This window comes from Psammomys obesus, unplaced genomic scaffold (assembly GCF_907164565.1).
Source record: "Psammomys obesus unplaced genomic scaffold, mPsaObe1.curated_primary_1811, whole genome shotgun sequence".
Taxonomy (NCBI): Eukaryota; Metazoa; Chordata; class Mammalia; order Rodentia; family Muridae; genus Psammomys; species Psammomys obesus.
The window spans coordinates 10510448-10535280 of record NW_026596051.1 but is presented as its reverse complement, the minus strand read 5'-3'; the positions used below and the strand labels follow the sequence as shown (position 1 = coordinate 10535280).

General features: G+C 40.2%; 1 protein-coding gene across 1 annotated transcript in view; it reads left to right on the top strand.

The window, feature by feature from the left end:
- The window catches only part of Abca13 (ATP binding cassette subfamily A member 13), a 463272-nt gene that overhangs the window by 164554 nt on the left and 273885 nt on the right, over positions 1-24833 (top strand). Inside the window, 4 exon segments of the mRNA XM_055624041.1 lie at positions 17186-17300; positions 18577-18906; positions 21603-21672; positions 23177-23308. Coding sequence (XP_055480016.1) covers positions 17186-17300; positions 18577-18906; positions 21603-21672; positions 23177-23308 — 647 coding nt within the window.

The window sequence follows — 24833 nt, the reverse complement described above, 5'->3', positions numbered from 1 at the left end:
TATCTATCTATCTATCTATCTATCTATCTATCTATCTATCTATCTATGTATCTATCTATGTATCTATCTATCTATCTATCTATCTATCTATCTATCTATCTATCTATCTAATCACTACATTCTGAGCCCAGCTCTCTCCCTTCTCCCCTCTCAGTCCCAACCCCATACCCCTCTCCTCCCATTTTCTCTTCTTCTTCCTCCCCAGAGAAGGGGAGACCTGAAATTAGCACCAATCCACACTGACATCTCAATTCATAGCAGGACTAAGCAGATCCTCTCCCACAGGGGAGTGACAAGGCATCCCAGCTACAGGGATGTGACCCAGTGGCAGGTAACAGAGTAAGAGACAGTCCCTACTCCTAGTGTTAGATGATACATGATGACCAACCTGCACATTCGCTCCATATGTGTTGGGGGTCTAGGTTCAGTCCATGCATATTCTTTGATTGGTGGTTCAGATTCTGTAAGCCCCAAGGGTCCAGGTAAGATTACTCTGTAGGTCTTTCTGTGGTGTCCTTGACCACTTAGGTTTCCTCTATCCCACTGTTCCACAGCACTCCATGAGCTCAGCCCATTGTTTTACCTTGGATCTCTGTGTCTGTCTCCAAGAAGCTGCTGGAAGAAGCTTCTCAGAAGACAGCTATGCTGGATTCCTGTTTGCAAGCACAGTACAGTATCATTAATAGTGATGTGGTCAGCCCTCTCCTTTATGGTGGGTCTCAAGCTGGGCCAGTCACTTGGCCCCTCTACACTTCTTGTAGACAAGACACATTGGGTTGAAGTTTGTACATGTGTGTTGTTGTGCCTCTCCTTCCACTGGGAGTCCCACCTGGCTAAAGGTGGTGCTGACTTTATGCTCCTTAACACCCATTGCTTGGAGTTTCAGCTAGGGTCACCCTTATAAACTCTCAGGAGCCTCCTCTCTCCCAGTTATTCCCCCCTCACACTGATTTCTATTCTATTTCCCAGTTCAACCCCTCACCTCCTCCTCTCTCCACCCATCTGAACCCATCCCTGTTATCCTCCCCACCCCATCTCCCACTCAGCTCCCTCCCTACACCTACTTCAGTTGTCTACTGTATTTCATGTTCCAAGTAAGATTCAAGCATTCTCCGTTGGGCTCTCCTCAGCTTCCTTGAGTTCGTGGAATGTAGTATGGCTATCCCACACCAAACAGCTAATGTCCACTAAGTGCATACTAAGTTTGCCTTTCGGGGTCCGGTTCAGGATGATTTCTTTTCTAGTTCCATCTATTTGCCTATAAATTTCATGATTTCCTTGCTCTTATTAGCTGAGCAGTATTCCACAGTGTAAATATACCACATTTTCCATACCATTCTTCAGGTGAGGGGTATCTAGATTGTTTCAATTTGGCTATTACAAGAAAGCCTGCAATAAACATAGCTCAGCAAGTGTCCTTGTGGTAAAGTGGAACATACGTTGGGTATGTGCCCAGGAATGGTAAAGCTGGTAGATCTTGAGGTAGATCTATTTCCAATTTTCTGAGAAAATTCCAGATTGATTTTCACAGTGTACAAGTGTGTACTCCTACCAGCAATGGAGGCATGTTCTCCTTGCTCACCAATATGCACTGCCAATTGAGTCCTTGATTTTAGCCGTTCTGATTTGTATAAGATGGAATCTGAGTCATTTTGATTTGCACTTCCCTGACAACTTAGTATCTTCAACAAATGGTGCTAATTTAACTGGGTGTCTACATGAAAAACAATGCAAATAGATCCATATCTATCACCCTGCACAAAACTCAAGTCAAGTGGATCAAAAGCCTCAACATAAAAGCAGAGACACTAAATCTATTAGAAGAAAAAGTGAGGAAGAGCCTTGAACTCATTGGCACAGGAGACAACTTCCTGAACAGAATACCAATAGTTCAGGCTCTGAGTTAATAAATGGGACCTCATGAAACTAAAAAGCTTCTGTAAGGCAAAGGACATTGTCAATTGAAGAAAATGAAAGCCTACAGATTGGAAAAAGAGCTTCACCAACACTACATCTATCAGAGGGCTAATATCTAAAATATATAAAAAACTCAGGAAATTAAACACCAACAAACCAAGTAACCCAAGTAAAAGTGGGGTACAGAGCTAAAGTGAGAATTCTCAACAGAGGAATCTCTAATGGCTGAGAAACACTTGAGAAGTGCTCAGGGTCCTTACTCAGGTGTTATTCTAATGGGCATGCTTTTATATGTTTTTGGTTTTATTTTCATTGTAGCTCTTAAAATTTAAATTTTAATTAAACTATAAATATTTTAATAATTATAAATAAATATAGTAATAGTTTAAATACAATAATTAAACTTTAATTTAAAATTTTTTTCTCTTTGTTCTGCACATTTTCTGTTTTGGTTATTATGTGTCATGGGGAATTTCTTTTCTTGTTCTTGTATTTGGTGATCTGAATATATTTTTGTACCTTGATAGACGATTACCTCTTTAGAGTGGGAATTTTTCTTTCTTTAGTTTGGTTAAAAATATTTTCTGTGACTTTGAACCTGATTTTTTTTTCCTTCCTCTACCCCTATTATTTGTAGACTTGGTCTTTTCATAATGTCCCAGATTTCTGGATGTTTCATGCCTGAGTTGTTTTAAGTTTAATATTTTCTTTGACTATCTATTTCTTCTACCTTAATTTAAACACACGAGACTGTATCTTTCATGTCTTGTAGTCTGTTTATGAGGCTTAGCTCTGAAAGTTCTTTGGCGTCCTAAAGTTTTCCTTTCCAGTTTGAGTTTTCTTCAGTGATTCTCTTTCTTTGTTAAATTCTATTTTCATGTCTTGAATTGTTTTCATTATTTTTTCAACCTTTTGTGTTTTCACAGACTTCATTTAGTGACTTATTTACATCCTCTTTAAGGCCCTTTAATATATTCATAATCGCTATTTTGATGTTCATCTTGTTCTTCCGCTATATTGCATTTCTTGGGGCCTATTACAATAGGGGTTACTAGCTTCTGGTTGGGGCACATCATTTTGGCTGTTCATGTTAGCATTTTTGCTAGGATTTAGACACCCAAAATTATGCTTGAAATATTTCTTGTTGTTTATACCTGTATTGCCTTTGTTGGGTGGATATAGTGTTGCTTCTGTATCATAGGCAAGTATGGTGGTTGTGTTTGGGGTCCCTGCTAGAGAATGCTTCTTTGGGTCTGTGTGTCAGAAAGGAATGTAGATAGGCTAGGAGGAAAGGTTGAAAATGACTGTGGGAATTATTTCAAGGGACAGGGGCTACACTTGAGAGGTGATCTCAGGTGTATGGAATGGAGGTGGGGTAGGAAGAGAGGTGGGGTAGGAAGAGAGGCTTCTGCAATCAAGCTACTGCAGGATTAAGGGCAAATCTGGAAAGAACATAATGGGGGACAGAAAGGATAATGAAAAATCACCTACCTGAGATCCAGCTCAGTGTGTCCACTGGGAGTTCCTGATTGATAGTACTGAGTGGCAGCAGACACAAAGAAATGTAGATGGGCTAGATGAAAGGACTGAGATGGTCTGCAGGAAAGAGCCATTGTGGGAGTTCACCAAAAACCAGTCTGCAGGAAATGGAGGTGGGCTGGGAGGAGGCGATCCTGCAAGCAGGCTGCTATAGAGTAAGTTTGGAGACATCATAATAAAGGAAGGATAGTCAAAATAACCTACTCTAGACCTATCCCAGTGTGAACACTGGTGGTCCCTAGTAGAAAGGGCTCCTGGGAATTGATAGATGACACAGAGGAACAAAGATGGGCTAGACGGGAGGGATGAGAGTTGGTGGGACTTTTCTACTGTTAAAAACACAGATTGTAGTGACTTTAAATATAAAAACATAGACTTTGATAGTGGCATGTCAGGGTCCCTGCAAATGCTGTGGCTGGCAGAGGAATGCTACTCACAACTATGTAGTTTAGGGTGCCTATGTAGCTTATATTTCATAGGCTTAGGCTAGCTCCGTTTAATAGCTACCACTGATCCTTCTTGGATGTTACATGGTCCTAGAATCTCCAATACCATGGGGTCTCTATTGCAAATAAGGCTGCGCTTTTACCAAAGGCCTCTTCTGGCATTGTCAGAGGGACTCTATTTCTTCGACTTAGTGCCCAAGCCTCAGCTGCTCACGATGACTCCTTCAGACCTTCAAAGCCACCATGAACTGGGTGACTCTCGTGATTTGCCACAATCTTTAGTGAACTTGACATGTAATACATTCCATGCACTGACTCTGAGGAAACACATTCCTGTCTTTCCAGTGAAGCCCAGTTTTCATCTAAGTGGCTGTGATCCCTTATTACTCAGTTAATTTTCAGCCCTACCTGCCAAGCACACCATTGTACTGACAAAGCACAAATAGTTTTCCAGCACACTTTTCTTTTTCTGGTGGCCCCATGGATACATTTATCTCTCTTTTCAGTGGATAGCATTCCTTCAAGTGCTTAGGTGCTGGCTTAGTGGCTAGTTTGTGTTTATTGTGCAACTTTTCTTTCCCATTCAATTATAAAGGATGGCTTTCTAGATATAGTAATCTTCGGGAAGTTACTGTCTTTTGTGGCTTGGAATACAGTGTTGGGTGCCTTTCTGGCTTCTGTAATTTTTGTAGAAGGACTTAATGTTATTTTAAGGGCTACACCTTTATACATAACTTGGTATTTCGTGCAACTTTTAGTGTTCTTTCTTTGTGGTTTGACTACAAAATGGAGAGGGGAATTTCTTCTTTGGTCTTGTCTAAACGACACTCTAAATGCCTTCAATGCCTGGGCACTAAATCTTTCTCTAGGCTTGAAATTTTTTTCTGCTAGTGTTTTATTGCATATATTTTTCATATCTTTAGCTTATTTCTTCTATGGCATGATTCATGAATTTAATCTTTTAATTGTTTCCCATAGAGCTTACTTTTCCGTACAGATCTTATTGTTATTTTCTCTTTACTATTGTCTTTAGGACCTATTGCTGAGGCTTTCTACTGAGTTTTTATTTGACTAATAGGTATTTTTGTTTCTAAAACTTGAATTCAAATTTTTTAGGATATTTGTCTTTTCTACTGAATTCTTTATATTGTATGTTTTATTTTTATTTTTTTCTTTTAATTTTTATTAATTACACTTTATTCACTTGGTATCCCCCCATAAACCCCTTCCTCCTCCCCTCCTAATTCCACCTTCCCTCCTCCTTTTCCATGCATGCCCCTCCCCAAGTCCACTGATAGGGGAGGTCTTCCTCTCCCTCCTTCTGATCCTAGTCAATTAGGTCTCATCAGGAGTGGCTGCATTATCATCTTCTGTGGCCTGGTAAGGCTGCTCCCCCATCAGGGGGAGGTGATCAACGAGCAGGCCAATCAGTTTATGTCAGAGGCAGTCTCTCTTCCCATTACTATGGAATTCACTTGGACACTGAAATGCCTTGGGCTACATCTGTGCAGGGGTTCTAGGTTATCTCCATGCATGGTACTTGGTTGGAGTATAAGTCTCTGGAAAGACCCCTGACTCACTCATAGAGACATGTAACATAGGATAAACCTAGTAAAATCTGTACATCTAAAGAAACTAATCAAGAGAGAAGACGCTCAATCTCCATCCCGAAAGGCAAAGAGGATGGACATCAGAAGAAGAAGAAAACAGGAAACAACCTAGGAATATTTTGGTTGTGTTGCTTTCCTTGTGGAGCTCCTGTCCTCTCCAGATCTTACTATTTCCCATTTCTTTCATAAGATTCCATGCACTCTGGTCAACAGTTGGCCGTAAGTCTCAGCATCTGCTTTGATAGTATGCAGGGAAGAGCCTTTCAGAGGCCCTCTGTGGCAGGTTCATAACTTGTTTCCTGTTTTCTTCTTCTGATGTCCATCTTCTTTGCCTTTTGTGATGGGGATTGAGCATTTTAGCCAGAGTCCTCTTTCTTGATTAGTTTCTGTAGATGTACAGATTTTAGTAGGTTTATCCTATATGTCTATATGAGTGGGTATATACCATGTGTGTCTTTCCACTTCTGGGACAGCTCACTCAGGATGACCTTTCCAGTTCCCACCATTTACCTGCAAATTTCATGATTTCCTTGTTTTTCATTAATGTGTAATATTCCATTGTGTAGATGTACCACAGTTTCTGCATCCATTCTTCAGTTGAGGGGCATCTGGGCTGTTTCCAGCTTCTGGCTATTACAAATAAAGCTGCTACAAACATGGTTGAGCAAATGTCCTTATTGTGTACTTGAGCCTCTTTTGGGTATATGCCTAGGAGTGGTATGGCTGGATCTTGAGGAAGCGCTATTCCTAGTTGTCTGAGAAAGTGCCACATTGCTTTCTAGAGTGGTTGTACAAGTTTATATTCCCACCAGCAGTGGAGGAGGGTTCCCCTTTCTCCACAACCTCTCCAGCATATGTTGTCACTTGAATTTTTGATGTTGGCCATTCTGATGGGTGTAAGGTGAAATCTCAGAGTCGTTTTGACTTGCATTTCCCTGATGGCTAATGAGGTTGAGCATTTCTTTAAGTGTTTCTCTGCCATTTGATATTCCTTTATCGAGAATTCTCTGTTTAGCTCTGTTCCCCATTTTTTAAGTGGATTACTTGGTTTGTTGCTTTTCAGCTTGTTTAGTTCTTTATATATACTGGGATTAGCCCTCTGTCAGATAAAGGGTTGGTGAAGATTCTTCCCAATCTGTAGGTATTCGTTTTGTTTTGATGACGGTGTCCTTTGCTTTACAGAAGCTTTTCAATTTCATGAGGTCCCATTTATTGATTGTTGCTCTTAGAGCCTGTGCAGTTGGTGTTCTGTTCAGGAAGTTCTCTCCTGTACCAATAAGTTCTAGGGTCTGCCCCACTTTTTCTTCTAACCAATTTAATGTGTGTGATTTTATGTTGAGGTATTTGATCCACTTGGACTTTAGTTTTGTGCAGGGTGATAAGTATGGATCTATTTGCATTTTTATACATGTAGATATCCATGTAGAAACAGCACCATTTGTTGAAGATGCCATCTTTTTTCCATTGTATGGTTTTGGCATCTTTGTCAAAGATCAGGTGTCCATCCATAAGTGTGTGGGTTTATGTCAGGGTCTTCTGTTCAGTTCCATTGATCCACCATTCTGTTTCTATGCCAGAACCATGCAGTATTTATTACTGTTGCTCTATAGTACAGCCTAAGATCAGGGATGGAGATACCTCCAGAAGATCTTTTATTGTAGAGGATTGTTTTAGTAATTCTGGGTTTCCTGCTATTCCATATGAATTTGAGAATTTTTCTTTCAAGTTCTGTCAAGAATTGTGTTGGTAATTTGATGGGAATTGCATTGAATCTGTAGATTGTTTTGGTAAGATGGCCATTTTTCCTATGTAATCCTGCCAAGCCATGAGCATGGGAGATCTTTCCATCTTCTGATATCTTCTTCTAATTCTTTCTTCGGAGACTTGAAATTTTTATTTTTTATGTAATTGAACTACTTATATGCCTTTTGAATTCATTCCAGAGTTTATTCACGTCTTCCTTTATTTCATTGATTTTTATATTGTTAGGTATTTATTTATTTATTAGTTTTATTTATAAGTGTATATGTGTGTCTGAATGGTGGTATGGTCATGAGTGAGTGAAAGTGCTTGTAGAATCCAGAAAAAAGTGTCAGATGCCATGGATCTGGGTTACAGGTAGTTTTGAACCACCCAACATAGGTACTGAGAACAGAATTTGTGTTCCCCCCTCTTAACATGTGGGTCCAGGGCCTAGCTCAGGTCATCAGGTTTCGTGGCAGTGCTTTTACATGCTGAGTCATTTTACCTGCCCCCCCCTTCTGCAGTGCTTCTTCATTCCAACTGGTCGCCTTCTTACATTTATGACTTTTTTTCATCCACTGAGCTTAATTAGGTTGCCTGTAAGGAGTATTTACTTGAGCATGGGCAACTCACCAGAGGCTACACTACTAAAGAAAGCAGCCCTTCCCTCCCTCGGCAACCATTAACAGCCAAGAGATCCTCAGTGAAATGTGGGATGGCATGGAGGCTTCAGTCATTCATGGGGGAAGGTTGAAGACCCAATTTTGAATTGTTCTTCTGGTATGCATAGCTGGTACATGTTTTTGATTGGAAAGGAGCATGTGATGAAAAATGGTAGTGTTACAGAGCGATACTTCTCTTACATCCTTTCTGTCTTTTTTCTTTCTTATGTGTTCTTGCTTTAAAAAAAAAAAAAAACCTCCTCTTCAAAGATGGGCCTTGGAGGAAATGGTATGGGTGTCTTTCATGACCAAGTACACATAATAACTTATTCTCAGCACACTGAGAAAATGTTAGTCTCTGCTTTAACCTTTATCCACCTCAGAAGTGTAATTGATAATTTATTGATTTAGGGGAATTTTTTTAAGTTAGCTTTGTTCTAGCTTACAAATAAAGGACACAGAGACTTACTAGGTTTATTAATAAGCTTTAGCCTCAATAACTGGGTAGATATGATCTATTTATACTAATCCTCTAAGCTAGTCTGGATACTTTCCAGCCACATGCCCCAAGTTACTTGCCAATATTGGTCCTGTCTGGGATGCATCTACTCCATCAGGTTATGTCCTTTCTCTACATCTTCTTCTTTCTCCTCTTCTTCTCCTTGTAACCCTTACCTGAGACCCCAAGCCCAGGAATGGAAGCCCTGCCTACATCTCTTCTACCCAGTTACATACTGGCCAGCTTTTTAATTGACCAACAAGAGATAATTGGGGAGCAAAGTTTACACAGCATTGAACAGAGTATGTGACAATGTACTTGTCTGGACTGCAACCAGACCTCTGGGCCCATAATTCAGCATTTGTATACATAGAGCACCAGACTAACCCCCAACACACGAGTGTCTCCACTCAAGAATGAGTGGAGCAGTACTTATCTCTGGGTAAAACATAAATATTCAGAAGACAACTTGACAACATGATCGTTTAGTAAAACAACAGTAATAGGTTCCCCATGAGAGCTATGAACTCTCCGTCAGTAAGGTTTTGTCTTAGATTATAGTATCAAACATATATTTCCATTGAGCAAGCTTTAAATAGAGACAGAAAGTAGATGCTACCCTTAAAACAGTCATGCCACTGTTGTACCAGTAGGTAAATTTTGCCTGGCATGTTAGTTTTGTAACATGGAAAGTCCACAGCTGGGGAAGACCATTGTTGAGCTTTCCCCAATAACAGATTACACAACATATTCAGATATTACGTAGGCTAGCCAGCTGGGAGAGAGCTTCCAGATCAGTCCTTACAGGCTATTGACAAACATTGCACTAGTGTGCCTTAGCCCTTGGTCACCTTTAAATACTTGTTACTATTTATTCTTTCTCTTGGGCATCTCTGGTAATTAGCTTCCTTGTTTAGCACCAAGGAAGATAATCTTATTCCAGTCTATGGCTCAGACTAGGTGGCATGGAACTCTCCATAGCTTGGATACAGTTTGTCCCTTCTAAGTAAAGGGATACTTACTTCAAGTCTGCTCTCATCCTATAATCCTTTGACATTTGCCCTGGGTTACCAATGTGGACCGTTGTCACTAGGAAGGATCTTTGCCAGTTTAGTTGCCTGTCTGCTGACTTTGCAAGAACGCTTTTTTAAATTAAATTTTTATTTAATTATATTAGTTACAGTTTATTCACTTTGTATCCCAGCTGTAGCCCCCTCCCTAATTCCCTCTCAATCTCACCTTCCCTCCCTCATCTCCTCCCTGCCCCTCTCTAAGTCCACTGATGGGGGAGGTCCTCCTCCCCTTCCATCTGATCCTAGTTTATCAGGTCTCTTCAGGACTGGCTGCAATGTCCTCCTCTGTGGCCTGAAACCCTCTTCTGGCCTCTGTGGGCACTTGCACTCATGTGCTCATAGTCACACAGACACGTACACACACTTAAAAATAAATCCTAAAATACACAACTTACTTTTTAAAAAGAAAGAAATGAGCCAAGCTAGACATGATGACACACCCTAGTAATTCCAACATTAAAGAGGCAGAGGCAGCGGTTCAAGGACAGCGTGAGCTATACAGTGAGATCGTGTGTGTGTGTGTGTGTGTGTGTGTGTGTGTGTGTGTATTGAGGACCTGAAAGAGAAGGAAACAACAAAAATAAAGATGAAAATGCTAGTGGATTTTGAGGGTTGGTTGGTGCAGGGCCACTGATCCTTAGAGGAGCCAGAATAAGATGGAACTAAAGGCAACCAAGAAGAGCCACCAGAAGTCAAGCTGGATGTGTCCTCTGTGGCCTAGCAAGGCTGCTCCTCCCTCGGTGGGGGAAGGTCAAAGAGCCAGCCATTGAGTTCATGTAAGAGACAGTCCTGTTTCCCTTACTAGGGAGGCTACTTGATTACTGAACTGCCATGGGCTACATCCAGGCAGGGGTTCTAGGTTATATCCATACATAGTCCTTGGTTGGAGAAACAGTCTCAGAAAAGACTCCAGATATATTTGGTCTTGTGGAGCTCCTATCCTCTCCAGGTCATACTAACTCCCCCTTCTTTCATATGATTCCCTGCACTCTGCCCAAGGTTTGGTTATGAGTCTCAGTATCTGCTTTGATACACTGTTAGGCAGAGTCTTTCAGGGGCCCTCTGTAGTAGGCTGCTGTTCTGTTACTTGTTTTCTCCTATTTCCAGTGTCCATCCCATTTGTCTTTCTAAGTGAAGATTGATCATCTTACCCCGGGTTCTCTTTCTTGTTTATCTTCTTTAGGTGTACAGATTTTAGTATGTTTATTCTATCTTATAGGTCTAGTATCCACTTATAAGTGAGTATATACCATGTGTGTCTTTCTGCTTCTGGGATATCTCACTCAAGATGATCTTTTCTAGATCCCACCATTTACTTGCAAAGTTCATGATTTCGTTGTTTTTAATTGCTGAGTAGTATTGCATCATGTAAAAGTACTACAATTTTTGTATCCATTCCTTCATCGAGGGACATCTGGGTTGTTTCCAGGTTCTGGCTATTACAAATAAAGCTGCTACGAACATGGCTGAACAAATGTTCAACTTGAGCATCTTTTGAATATATGCCTAGGAGTGGTATAGCTGGATCTTGAGGAAGCAGCATTCCTAATTGTCTGAGAAAGCACCAGATTGATTTCCAGAGTGCTTGTACAAGTTTACATTCTCACCAGCAATGGAGGAGTGTTCCCCTTTCTTCACAACCTCTCCAGCATGTGTTGTCACTTGAGTTTTTTATCTTAGCCATTCTGATGGTAGCCATCAGAGAGATGCAAAGCAGGAACCCTTTTAAAAGGCTCCTGGCTATGCTCTGGTCAAATGCTTCAAGCATGAGGCGGGGGGGGGTCCCTCAGCACTTAGGTAAGAGCAGGATTGCTGTCTGCTTCATATCTGTTCAACGATGAGTCCACTGTTAATTGTGTTTGCCGAGTCTCTTGTTTGGTCTCTAGTCCCTCTGCAGTATGCATTTGCTTTGTTTATTGTGGGATGTCTCCCCAGCTGAGTTCTGCTCTTGAAATTCTCTGGTACTGGAAGTATGGCACTTATTTCATAAGGCTCCCTCTGTCTCTCCCTGATTACTGATCTTTGTACTTGCACTTACTCCTCACTTAGAGCTGAGCCTTCTGGAACAGACTCACTCTGTTCTGCTTTCTTCTGTTTCCTCTTTCCTTGCTGCTGGGTGGTAAGCACCTTTCTGCCTTCACCAAACTCAGAGCATGGCTTCTTTCCAACAATCCAGGTCTATCTCTCCAGATTCCAACCCTCGTTATTTGTGTGTCCTCTGCTTTCTGCCTCCTTCCATGAGCTCTAGAACACCTTTGATCACTGATCACTCTAACAGAATGTGCCACAAAAAACATTTGAAATCTTTAAATGTAAACCTTTAAATTTCAGTGTTCTTTTTGAACGCTGTAGCTTTATGAACTCATTGCTTTCCATAATTTTCTTTTCTTCTTTAAGGACTTCTATTACATGTTTCTTCTTCCCATGTTCTAATTAATAGAATTTCGGCAATTATCCAAAGCTCTCTATTGACATTTCTTTAGAAGTATTTTTCTAGCTGTTTTCCACCTCCTTACATGCAGAATCAAGTTCTTTTGTGTTTTATCAATTTTACTACCATGAAAGATACCCTTTTGCTATCTATTTTCTCAAAGTTCTTGCAGCTCACATTTTCTTCTATCTTGTGATGTTGTTATTACATCACTCAGTTCTAACAATGCTCTGTCCAGTGGTTCTTGCAAATGCTTTGCCTTAACAGATATTTTAAAACAAGTGCATACACCATTTTGATCTGTTCCATGTTACCAGCCTTTTGCTCTGAATCCTCCCTTAGTAACCAAAAAATCTCAGCATCTCTGTGTTTTTTAGATAGGTGGGTGTTGTGCTACATTTCTCTTGCCTTGATTGTCACTTAACAAAAAAAAAAAAAAAAAGAAAACAACAGAAAAAAAAAACACCCTCAGAATTACTGAGTGTGCATCTGAGAGATATCCTGTTGGCATGAGGGAGAGATGTCATTAGCTGTCACACAATTGAAAAGCTTTCCTTCAATTTCAACAAAGATTTTTATGGACCCCTAACAAAGTCCTTTTTATTCTGTTTCCCAGAAACAGGTCCTAGATGTTCCTTGGCTAATACTAGCCACTTAATGTACAGCTTGACACCCATTAACCATGTGCTGTTGTACCTATTTTCCCTTGAAAATGTATTCTTGAAAATGCACATACTATCTTCAAAGGATGGGCTTTGCTATTGAAATCTCTCTTATCTACTTAGCATGGATGAGTCCTATGTGAATGTGACTGTTTTTAGCCTGTTTTTCTAATACTTGAATGTTCCTTTCAAGCCTTTGACAAAATTCAAATTCTCCGCATCTTGTTGATTTTTGGATTAGTTCCCAGGAACAGACAAAAAGCTGTGTCTCACAATCTCTGTTTTAAAATCTTATACCGTTTCTCTTAAACAGCTTTGGTCAGTCACTTTGAGAGGTATTTCCCATGCTGTGAAGCTGAGACAGTTACTCTAAGAGCTCAGGCTGCTGTAATACTGAATCTCTCTTGGGTTCTTTGTAACAGAGCATGGAATCTTGTCCAATGTAACTTTCTGGGGTTAGCTAAGTATACTTGGTTAACATACGGACTCAGTACTTAGGAGAGAAGAGTTCAGATGTCATCACCTTCAGTGTTTCAGGCAAAGATGAGGTTTATGAACAAGCAGCTATTTTAACCCCCACCCCATCAAATAGATTCAACAACATTGGTTATTTTCTACTTTTGGGTCCTAAGAATGTCTTCTTTCTGCCAAACAGTGTTATTCCTGGAGAACAGATAATGGCTCTTTTATCATATAGGTAGATATACTCATGGCACATGCTTATCTACCTGTTCTACATGCTACAAAAATAATAACCACCTTCACCAAGAAAATCATGAAACAGGAGAATCAAAAGATTGCTGTTCTCTGAATCCAAATGCTCTATCACTGGGGATGCCCTGACTGTTCACACTATAGTTGCTGCACAGCATGGAAATCACTTTGTTTTAAAGTCATCACATGAATCACTACATCAGTAGCTCAGAGAAGTTGTTTTATGTAGCCAAGTGAATTAAAACAGAAATTAACTCCTTCTCTTTTATGGTCACGTATACGTTCATTAAAAAGTATGTGATTCGTCAAGAGCAAAGGCTCAGTCTCTTAAAGCCACATAATCCTGTGTGAAGAAGTAAGGCTCTGCCTGCCTGAGAGGCAGGTGTGACTAGTGCTGAGCAAGCTCCACAAGAAGGGCAGGGCTTTGAAGAAGAAGCCTGAGTTAGGTGCAGGAGGCCACCACAGCCTTCAGGGTAGGGTCAACATCTTTAGTGACCCTTTTTGTCTCCTGTTTAGATGGCTTCATATCTGCTGTGGTGTTTTTACTCTCTCTCTCTCCAGAGCCTCTCTACCCCTGCTCCATTGTCTAAGATTCAATGTATTCTTTATCTGTTGCCTCTCCCGATCTTAAAACTCTTTGATGTATTCTTCTCTTTTTTTTTAATTTTATTTTTTTCTTATCAGTTACATTTTATTAACTCTGTATCCCAGCCGTGTCCGATCCCTCATTCCCTCCCAGTCCCTCCCTCCCTCCCTCATCTCCACTGTGCCCCTTTCCAAGTCCACTGATAGGGGGGGACCTCCTCCCCATTCATCTGATCCTGTTTTATCAGGTATCTTCAGGACTGGCTGCAAAGCCCTCCTCCGTGGCCTAACAGGACTGCTCCTCCCTTGGGGGGTGGGGAGGCCAAAGAGCCAGTCATTGAGTTCCTGTTAGAAATAGTCCTTGTTCCCCTCACTATGGGAAACCAATTGGTTACTGAGCTACCACAGGCTACATCTGAGCAGAGGTTCTAGGTTATATCCATACATGGTCCTTGGTTGAATGTCAGTCTCAGAAAAGACCCTGTGCCCAGAAATATTTGGTCCTTGTGGAGCTCCTATTCTTTCCTCATCAGACTAACTCCCCTTCTTTCTTATGATTCCCTGTACTCTGCCAAAGGTTTGGTCATAAGTCTTTGCTTTGAAAACACTGCTAGTTAGAGTCTTTCAAATGCGCTCAATAGACTCTTGTCATACGTTCAATGCACATCCCATCTGTCTTTCTAAACGAGGATTGATCATCTTACCCCATGTCCGCTCTCTTGATTATCTTTTTTAGGTGTACAGATTTCATTATGTTTATCACATCTTATAGGTCTATATAAGTGAGTATATACTGTGTTTGTCTTTCTCCTTCTGGGATATTTCACTCAGGATGATCTTTTCTAGATCCCACCATTTGCCTGCAAATTTCATGATTTTCTCATTTTTGATTGCTGAGTAGTATTCCATTGTATAAAAATACCACAATTTCTGTACCCATTTCTTCGTTGATGGACATCTGGGTTGTTCCCAGGTTCAGGCTATTACAAATAAAGCTGCTATAAACATGGTTGAGCAAGTATCCCTTTTGTGTACTTGAGCAAACTTTGGGTATATACCTAGCAGTGGTATAGCTGGGTCTTGAGGAAGCACTATTTCCTTAGAAAGCGCCAGATAGATTTCCAGAGTGGTTGTACCAGTTTATATTCCCACCAGCAGTGGAGGAGAGTTCCCCTTTCTCCACAACCTCTCCAGCATGTGTTGTCCCTTGAGTTTTTCATCTTGGCCATTCTGATGGGTGTAAGGTGATATCTCAGGGTCGTTTTGATTTGCATTTCCCTGATGGCTAATGAGGATGAGCATTTCTTTAAGTGCTTCTCTGCCATTTGATATTCCTCTGTCAAGAATTCTCTGTTTAGCTCTGTTCCCCATTTTTTAATTGGATTACTTGGTTTGCCCCTTTTCAGCTTCTTTAGTTCTTTGTATATACTCGATATTAGTCCTCTGTCAGATAAAGGGTTAGTGAAGATTCTTTCCCAATCTGTAGGCAGTCGTTTTGTTTTAATGACAGTGTTCTTTGCTTTACAGAAGCTTTTCAGTTTCATGAGGTCCCATTTATTGATTGTTGCTCTTAGAGCCTGTGCTGTTGGTGTTCTGTTCAGGAAGTTGTTTCCTGTGCCAATGAGTTCTAGGCTGTTCCCCACTTTTTCTTCTAACAGATTTAGAGTATCTGGTTTTATGTTGAGGTCTTTGATCCACTTGGACTTTAGTTTTGTGCAGGGTGATAAATATAGATCTATTTTCATTTTTCTGCATGTGGACATCCAGTTGGACCAGCACCATTTGTTGAAGATGCTGTCTTTTTTCCATTGAATGGTTTTGGCTTCTTTGTCAAAAATCGAGTATTCATAGGTGTGTGGGTTTATTTCTGGGTCTTCTATGCGGTTCCACTGATCCTCCTTTCTGTTTTTACGCCAATACCATGCAGTTTTTATTACTATTGCTCTGTAGTACAACTTGAGATCGGGGATGGAGATACCTCCAGATGATCTGTTGTTGTACAGGATTGTTTTGGAGATTCTGGGTTTTTTGTTTCTCCATATGAAGCTGTCCTCTCTTTATTAACTAAACTTCAGAACTGACTGTGCTGTGTAAAGCTCCCTGCACCATCTGGCCAGGCTGGGATTCTCACCACATCTCCTAAGCTGTGAGCACCTTGCCAGCTCTCATCACCAGCCCATGCACTTTGGTTCTTCGTGTCTTCTTGCAGTTCTCCTATTCACTTCCCTTCTATGTTTTATATGCTCTTTGTTCAAGCTATTCTCTGTTGATGACTTATCTTAGCAGTGTCTGTATGACACTCTTTCTCACAACTGCTGCTTTCTCTTCAGTGTTTCCTATTATCTGACATCATGTAACAGACCTCTGCTTAGTGGCTATTTTATCTTTCCTGCCCCCCTAGGATGGTGTCCTTATTTTCAGGACCTTTTATAGGTGGTTCCTGCAAGTATCACAGATGAAGTGGTATGGCTTGTGTGTTAAGCTGTTGTTTGTTCGAGTACAATTACCGTGTGGATTTAGAACTCACCCAGGGGTAGAAAACAGAGGGCCTGGCGGTCACTCTGTGGTTCAAATGGAAATGTCCATGTAAAAGGACAGGCAAAGAAGAAGTTGTTAGTTAAGGTATCTGGAAAGCGGCCTAGCAGTGGTGCAGAACAAGTTGTTCTGGAAGCCGAAAGAAGAGAGTAAAGGAGTGATTACTACTTTTAAGCAAAATTGATGTCACAAAGGGAGGAAAAACTATCAGTTTTTGTTGGATTTAGGACACAAGTGTCATCAAGACCCCATTATGCTTTACAAATGGAGCCTAGTTAGAGTAGGTAGGCAAGTACAACCTGGAGAAATAGAAAAGGTGAGAAACATTAATTTACCACATTTTACATTTTTTATAAATGACTTTTTATGATCAATTGTTACCTTTTATTGAAGATACATAATGGTCCTAATTAGCTGGGAAGAATTATCGTCATGAGTCAATGGCGTGTTTCATATCTGCAACCTTCTCCATCTATACCAAGTGTCAGCAGTCAGGCAATGGTTACCTGAGGCACCTTAAGTCCCATGTCTCCAGCATGATACCCTTTGTGTATCTGCACATTTGTAAACCAGGATGCTGACTGCAGCCCAAATGCCTTTGTCACAGGCCTTTTGAGGTAATGTTTCTGTAGGTGTCTTATAACTTGTAAAACAAAGCCATGACCAATATCTGATAGAGGCATAGACCTTAGCATATTTTTGATCCGAGTCACTTGCCCCTGACCTCACTTGCCCTTGGATATTGATTGAATTAATTATACCTTGACAGGTTCCTGAACAACGTTGGCTTCTTTTTTCCGCTGATTATGATGCTGACTTGGATGGTGTCTGTGGCCAGCATGGTCCGGAAGCTGGTTTATGAGAGAGAGATCCGGATAGAAGAGGTAAATGGTGTTGATACTGTGTGTGGGATCACAGCAGAGGGTTTGAGGAGTGGTCCTCCACGTTGAGCACCTGGCTTCTCTCTTTATCCTTCCTTTCTTTTGCTGAACTCCTTCCTTGGCTCCAGCAGAGTCTCCTTCCCAGGAACATTGTTTTCTATTGTAGTCAGAAGGGTTGTCAAAATATGATAGATATTTTCCATTCAGACGGGGAAACAAGCAAAGTACATGAGATTAAGGTAACAGAGCCACTGTTGCGCATTGGTAACTGTTATAAAACATCACTTCCCACCTTCATGTCTGATTCAGGTTCTATACAAAGAATTCTAGTACTTCTGCTCTAATAGTAAAGTTTGAAAGTATCAGACAACTGCTTTTAAGAACGAAAATTTGTAAGAGCATCTGGTGACGGTGTGATAGCCTGTTGATCCTTGAAGAAGAGTGATGGCAGGTGATGATAGACACTCATTGTTTGATTACTGAATAGTTACTGAAATGTAGGAAACATGTGATCAACTATTATGAATCTACATATCACTTATCTGTTTAAAACCATTTACTCAATGATATATGTATTCCTCCCCTAAGTGGCTTTGATCCCCAAGCACAGGGACTTGGAGACAGAGTTTCCAGTTGCTGGGCTCTTTAATGTATCCATTAAGTGGTTAGCAAGAGACCATACTTCAGAGCTATCTAACTTCCTTTCACATGAAGCCAATCCTATTTGTCAAAATATCACCATGTGATATATGAACAAATGGCAGATTAGAGGAGAAATTGACTTTATTAGTTTTACCAAGACTGTTTTGTAAAATGCATTCCATAGCCCTTGTAACGTCCACCTCAGACAGGGAGTTAATCTCAGCATTTCCTCCTTTACCATTCTTTGCCTTTAACGAACAAAACCTGCACAAATAGACTGGAAAACAAAAGTTAAGACAATGACAAGAAATCCACACAAACAAAAAATGTAACAAAACTGTGTCAATCAAATCTATAGTCTACGACTTTTTTTCTCATACCTTTTCTTTCTGTGGTTCTTACTGGCAACCCTGTTTTATGTCTAGCTTCAGTTTTCTCTCCAAGAACATAATGATAGCTATGAAGTCATGTCTGACAAATCATCATAGAAGGAAGTGACCTTCTTAATGCCCTTTCTAGGGTTGGTGACAAACCAAATCACTTACTTTTCCACTGGTATTTCTCTTGCTGATGATTTCATCTGCTTTTTCTCAAGTGTCCACTGCGGTGATTAACCCAAGGCTCCTTCTTTTCACAGTACATGCGAATGATGGGGCTGCATCCAGCTATTCACTTCCTTTCCTGGTTCCTGGAAAACATGGCCATGCTGGCTCTAAGCAGTGCTGCTCTTGCTGCCATTCTGAAGATGAGTGGCATTTTCATGCACAGTGATGCCTTTATCATTTTTCTCTTCTTGCTGGATTTTGGAGTGTCAGCTGTCATGCTGAGCTACTTCCTAAGTGTGTTTTTCAACCAAGCTAATACAGCAGCCCTGTGTACCAGCCTGGGGTACATGATCAGCTTTCTGCCCTACGTGGTGCTGTTGGTCTTACACAACCAACTCAGCTTTGCCATCCAGACCCTTTTGGTGAGTGAGATGCTCTGTAAAAATGCAAACTAAAACCTATAGGTGCCCTCTAAGCATGGCACATCCCCAGCTTACCGGTCTGTCTTGCTCTAACTTATATGGAACATCTGGGGCCTCTCCTCTGTATTCTGCCCACAGATGCAAAGCTTACAGTGGTGGTTCATTGACTTGCAGTGATGTAGTGTCAGGCTATTAAGAATTATCAGTTTTCTGTAATAGGGTCTCTCTGAGGATTCTGGGAAGTCAGCATCCTCCTCAAGGAAACATATAACTTCGGGTTCTCTTTGTTTCATGCATGGAAAGAAATCGAGTTCTGAAGCTATTTTGGAAGTTAAATATAAGCATTTTTCTTGAAGCATCATGAGCTACATCACATTAAGTGGAAAGATCTCTCTGTTAGCAATGTCAGAATCACTCATCCATTTGATATGTATGCCTTGAAAAAGAGTAAGAATGCTTTCAAGTCTGCAGTATAAAATGTGCAGAAGAGAGCAACCGATTTTTTTTCTTGACTGTTGTCTGGGAGGCACTGTGCCTGACACATAGTAGGAAAGCAGTCAGTATGGAGGAGGTAAACACATCAATATTACATCATGTCTTTACAGAGTTAGAGTTGTATCTGTACCAATTTACGTCTCCCTCTTCCAGCCAGTAAGTCAATGTCCCTAAATAACAATCTGTTAGAGGTGTGACCAGAATCACCTTGAGAAGGGCTTAGGGACATTTCGAGTCCCTAGATTGCTAAGGAGTATTTGGAAACTGAAAACTGGTCAAGGTGCAGAGAACAATAGACCATAGGGTGCCTTGCTGCTTGTAGATACTTCTACAAGGCAATGTCTAAACCTCAGGAAACATTGGGCAAAAGAGGGTGGGATAATTTTATGAACCAGGTGATCAGGAAGTTTACTGTGAGATAGTGCCCTCTGTATATGACAGGGAAGCTGCACCATGAAGTCTCAGAAATATGATCGCTTAAACAAGACATGAAAAAATGACACTAGCTATTGACGTAATAAGGTAGCTGGAGGAACTCTCACAAGGCTCCACCTTAGGTAAAGAGTGACAGGCAATTAATGACTGCTGAGAAAGGGAGAGAAGTCTTCTCTAATAGATTATCTTATGCCAATGAGCCCTAAACATATACATATATGAGCAACAGTAAATGGACTCAGTAAACTGTATATATATATATGTATGTATACATCTATCTATCTATATATATATATATATACATGTGTGTGTGCATGCAAGTGTGTGTATATGTATGTGTATAACTGTTATTAAATAAGAGTTCATGAATTTTAGAGAGACTTGGGGGGCATAGGAAGAGTTGAGGGGGAGAGGGAGAGGGAAATTATGTAAAACAGTAGTCATATAAAATTCTCAAAAATTAACATAAAGACTTGAAAAAAAAGCTCTTTCCAACATGAAATTCTTGAAAGATGAGTGTGTTATTCATTCCCAGAGTGGAGAATACCTTTTGTGTTCATCTAGAGCCTCAGAGCATGTATAATGGCCGAATTAATTCTTCCAACTTCTTTTTTTTAAGTAACAATTCAGTATTGTATTTGTCCCCTTTCTTCGGGAATTGAGAATTAAATCTATGCTCTGAAATATTGAAATATAATTGACAAGTGCTCTATGATTTTTTTGTTTAGTTTTTTTTTTGTTTGTTTGTTTTGTTTTGAGAAAGAGTTCTATTAAGTTGCTCCAGCTGGTCTTGAACTCACTCTCTAGGCCATACAGGTTTTAGACTTTCAGCTTTCCTGCATCAACTTCCACGTAGCAGGAATTACAGGCAGGCAACACCAGGCTGAGCTGTTCTGATTTGTTTTTTTTTAGTCAAATATACTTAATATAGATATGCACACTAGGATAAATAGTTAAATTTATACGTGTTGTGCTGATATTTTCTCATCATTTTGATGAGCTTATATCATACCTGCAGCAACTTAAAAGCAATAATTTTGTGTAAGAATTAGTCAGATATTCCTAAAATAATTAATTCAATTGGGACCCTGGCTATCTCCCGCTCATACATTTCTTTGAAATATGACCTGAACTAAGATTCAGATGTTCTGATTTTCGCTTATACTTCAGTTCTTATGTCTAAGGCACCTATACTTCTAGCATTTGTTTTGTGCATGAAGATGCTTTCTAGCTAGTGATGACCTTTACCTGTCATACATTGTATTTTAAATGTAAAATGTAAGTCACTTTCCCAGTGGTTTTCCTCTTTTTGCACCAGGCCCTCTTCCACCGAAGATGAACTAACAGCTTCCTTTAATACACTTCCTTTCTAGTGTAAAATTGTGTAGACACTGCATCAGTGTGCTTGTAGAGTGCTCCAAGGCATACATTTAACAATAAGAAATAATAGTGAATTGATATATTTCATTTCCCACTGTTTTGTAATACATGTTTCTGTATTCGGGGCATTGAATTTACGATACCTCAAGTGTTGCAGTGAAAAGAAATAATTCATTTTAGCATTAAAAATAAGCATGGTTTTCAGAGTGGTCTGACATTCTGCTAACCCCTTCAGGGTCAGATATTTAAGGCATTGCCCAAAGCAGTGCTATCCTTAAAACCTTTCAATTGGGGGAGGGTATCTTCTTTGAATTGGTTGTTGTGAGTTTTCTGTTGATAATCAAACATTAATGGCTATTTTCTCCCCACCCCATCCACCCCGGCAGTGCTTGCTCTCGACCACAGCCTTTGGACAAGGAGTCTTTTTCATTACGTTTCTGGAGGGACAGGAGGAAGGTAAGAGGATGACTTCTTAGGAGGTGGCTGTCTGTGATTCAGCATTTGGGAACATGTAGCTATCAGGCAATGGAACGGGTGGAAAGTATTGTTACCAAGTGAAAACTCTCAAAGGAGGTCTTAATATTTGGTTTTGCTAATGGAAAACTTCCCCTTACCTACTTGTTATAGTTCTGAGAACAGTAAAAAGTAATTACATCACAGCATCTCGTGCTGAAGATACCACCAAGACTGGTGGTGAATCCAGGCGTAGGTACATAGTCAATCTTACGATATACAGTCAATCTACCAACCTTCTAGATTTTTCCAGTAGTGGGGTATGCACATGCTCTCCATCTGCCAGACTGTGGTTGAACTAGTACAAACCTTCCTTCAGTTTTTACCTTCTACTCTCACCTTCATTGTTTTCCGGGTCTTACATTTAATTAGCAAAGAAAAGGTCACCACGATCATCTCCATTTTATGTACATATTTATCCCCATATGCAGCTTAAATAAATGTTTTAAAAATAAGTTGTCTAGGTCAGGTTGGATTCGAACTCTCTGTGTAGCTGAGGATGACCTTGAACATTGGCTCCTCTTGCCAAGACCAAGTGCTGGGATCACAGACATCCACCACAACATTTTGTTTATGGAGTGCTGGGGATTGACCCTAGGGTCTTGTGTGTGGCAGGCTAGCAAATTTATCAACTGGATTACATCTGCAGTCCCTTAAAATAATTTTAAATGTATTGGCAACACCCTTTACTTACATTGAGATTTTAATCTCAGCATTCGGGGAGGCAGAGGCAGGGGGAATCTCTGTGAGTTTGAGGCCAGCCTGGTCTCCAATGAGAGTCCAAGACAGCCAATGTTACACAGAAAAATCATGTCTCAAAGAAAATGTTTTCTTTCTCCATTTTTTCTCTAACTGATCTTCAAAGTAAAAGCTGGGCCAAGAAGATAGAGACGAAAAGTACTCACAATTAAATTAATTGATTATTTTGGTCAAAACAATAGCAAGTATACAGTGGTTAAAACTTTTTAAAGCTGGGTTCTCACTAACTGCCACAATGAATAGAAAGAGAAATAGTGTTCTCAATTTATAATCTAGAAATAAATCACAAACATAAAAAAATAATGATTATTTTCCACTATAGACTTTCTATGTATTTTTTAATGTATTTTCCAAAAGCAGGGTATTACATCATTTAAAGTTTTGTTAAACAATGTCTTTTGTCCATAAATATAAAATTGTTCTTTAGTTGAGTCAGTAAAACTAGATATAAATGACTTTCAGAGAGCTTTGGAATGTTGGAGATTGACGTGATGCTAATGGTTGCTCATGGGTCCCTCTGAAAAAGAGTTGTGACCACACAAGCTAATGATGCCTTTGGCATCTTAACATGGCTAGCATGGACTTGCTTTTTGTTTTACAAGAGGCTCCTCTAGAACTAGGAAAGTCCCACATCAGACCAACAGTAAAAGAATTGACCCAAGTAATTCTGTTCTTTCTGCTCTGGCAGGAATCCAGTGGAGTCACATGTACCGAGCCCCAGAGCCAGGGGGCATGACATTTGGCTGGGTCTGCTGGATGATTCTGTTTGATTCAATCCTTTATTTTTTGTGTGGATGGTATTTCAGCAACTTGGTCCCTGGTAAGAAGTCTTCATTTTTATAAGACAACAAAGTAAACAGGAGGAGTAAAGGGCAAAGTTTTGGGAACTCACCAACAGCTCTCAGCAGGAGAACTTCTGTAGACCACACAGCACAACCCTGTTTTCTAGGAAGAAGTGTATGAAAGAGGTAGGCATAAGGAGAGTCAGGTCAAAAGAGCCTGGGGCCTCTGGAGATGTTGCCTACATATAGCTAAGATGTCTGGTGATTGGGGGAATGAGTGAAGGGATGGAGAAAGAGTATGGCAAGAACTCATTTGGGGGTAGTCAAGTAGGACATAGATCTGTAGATACTTGAAGAAGCCATATAGTATACCAGATGCTAGAAGAATTACCTATAGAGAGTGCACTTAGGAGTCACTTCCTGATATAAGCTTATAGGCAAGGTGTATAAGATAAGGATTTCTTGATAAGGGATTTCTCTGAATGTAACATGCTTCTTTCTTAATGTGGCAGGCACAAATTGGAGGCAGGGGGATAACACCCATTACAGGGAGGGAGGGCCAAGACAAGAGTAATGAATTTCTCTGTTGAGTCAAGAGAGGCAGAAGCATTTATTTACCATCTTGGTTCAGGCTAAAAAGCCAAACAATAACAACAACAACAACAAAAACATTGTAATTTTGAAAACCATTTTTTAGAACTGACATATGGATGGTATTATAGTTTATTGTTGAATTTGCTTGTGACTCTGGCTTTATACTTTCCTGAAGAACTGACCTTTAAAATAAAAAACTATAAATAGAGATTCCAAACATGAAAATCAAAATAGAGGGATGGTTTGAAAAATAAATCACATTTTTTTGCTTGGGAAACCCCATTTAAGAGTTGGGGAACTCATGGAATTCTTGAAGACTAGCACACATAAAAGTCATTGAAGAGCCATTTTTCACAGGTATGAAAATATGCCCTCAATAATAGACAGACGGTATAAACCTACCAGGTAATTTATTTTGGAAAAACAAGGATTGCATGAAATTAAGAAAGTAATAAAATGAACCCAGAAGGCCAGAATTGTCAAGATGCAGAATAAGAAGCAGATGGATAGTGTAATGTCACAAAGAGAGATAGGGTGTGATGTTCTTCTATAGAGTGAGAATACAGGTGTGAGCATGGAGAAATGAGAGGTGGGGCTGGAGACATGGCTCTGTGGTTAAGAGTGCTTGCTGCCTTTGCAGAGGATCCTAGTTCAGTTCCTAACACCAACACTAGATGGCTCACAACCACCTGTGACTCCAGGGACCTGAAACCCTCTTTTGGCCTCTGTGGGCACTTGCACTCATGTGCTCATAGTCACACAGACACATACACACACTTAAAAATAAATCCTAAAATACACACTTACTTTTTAAAAAGAAAGAAATGAGCCAAGCTAGACATGATGACACACCCCAGTAATTCCAACATTAAAGAGGCAGAGGCAGCGGATCATGGGTTCAAGAACAGCATGAGCTATACAGTGAGATCATGTGTGTGTGTGTGTGTGTGTGTGTGTGTGTGTGTGTGT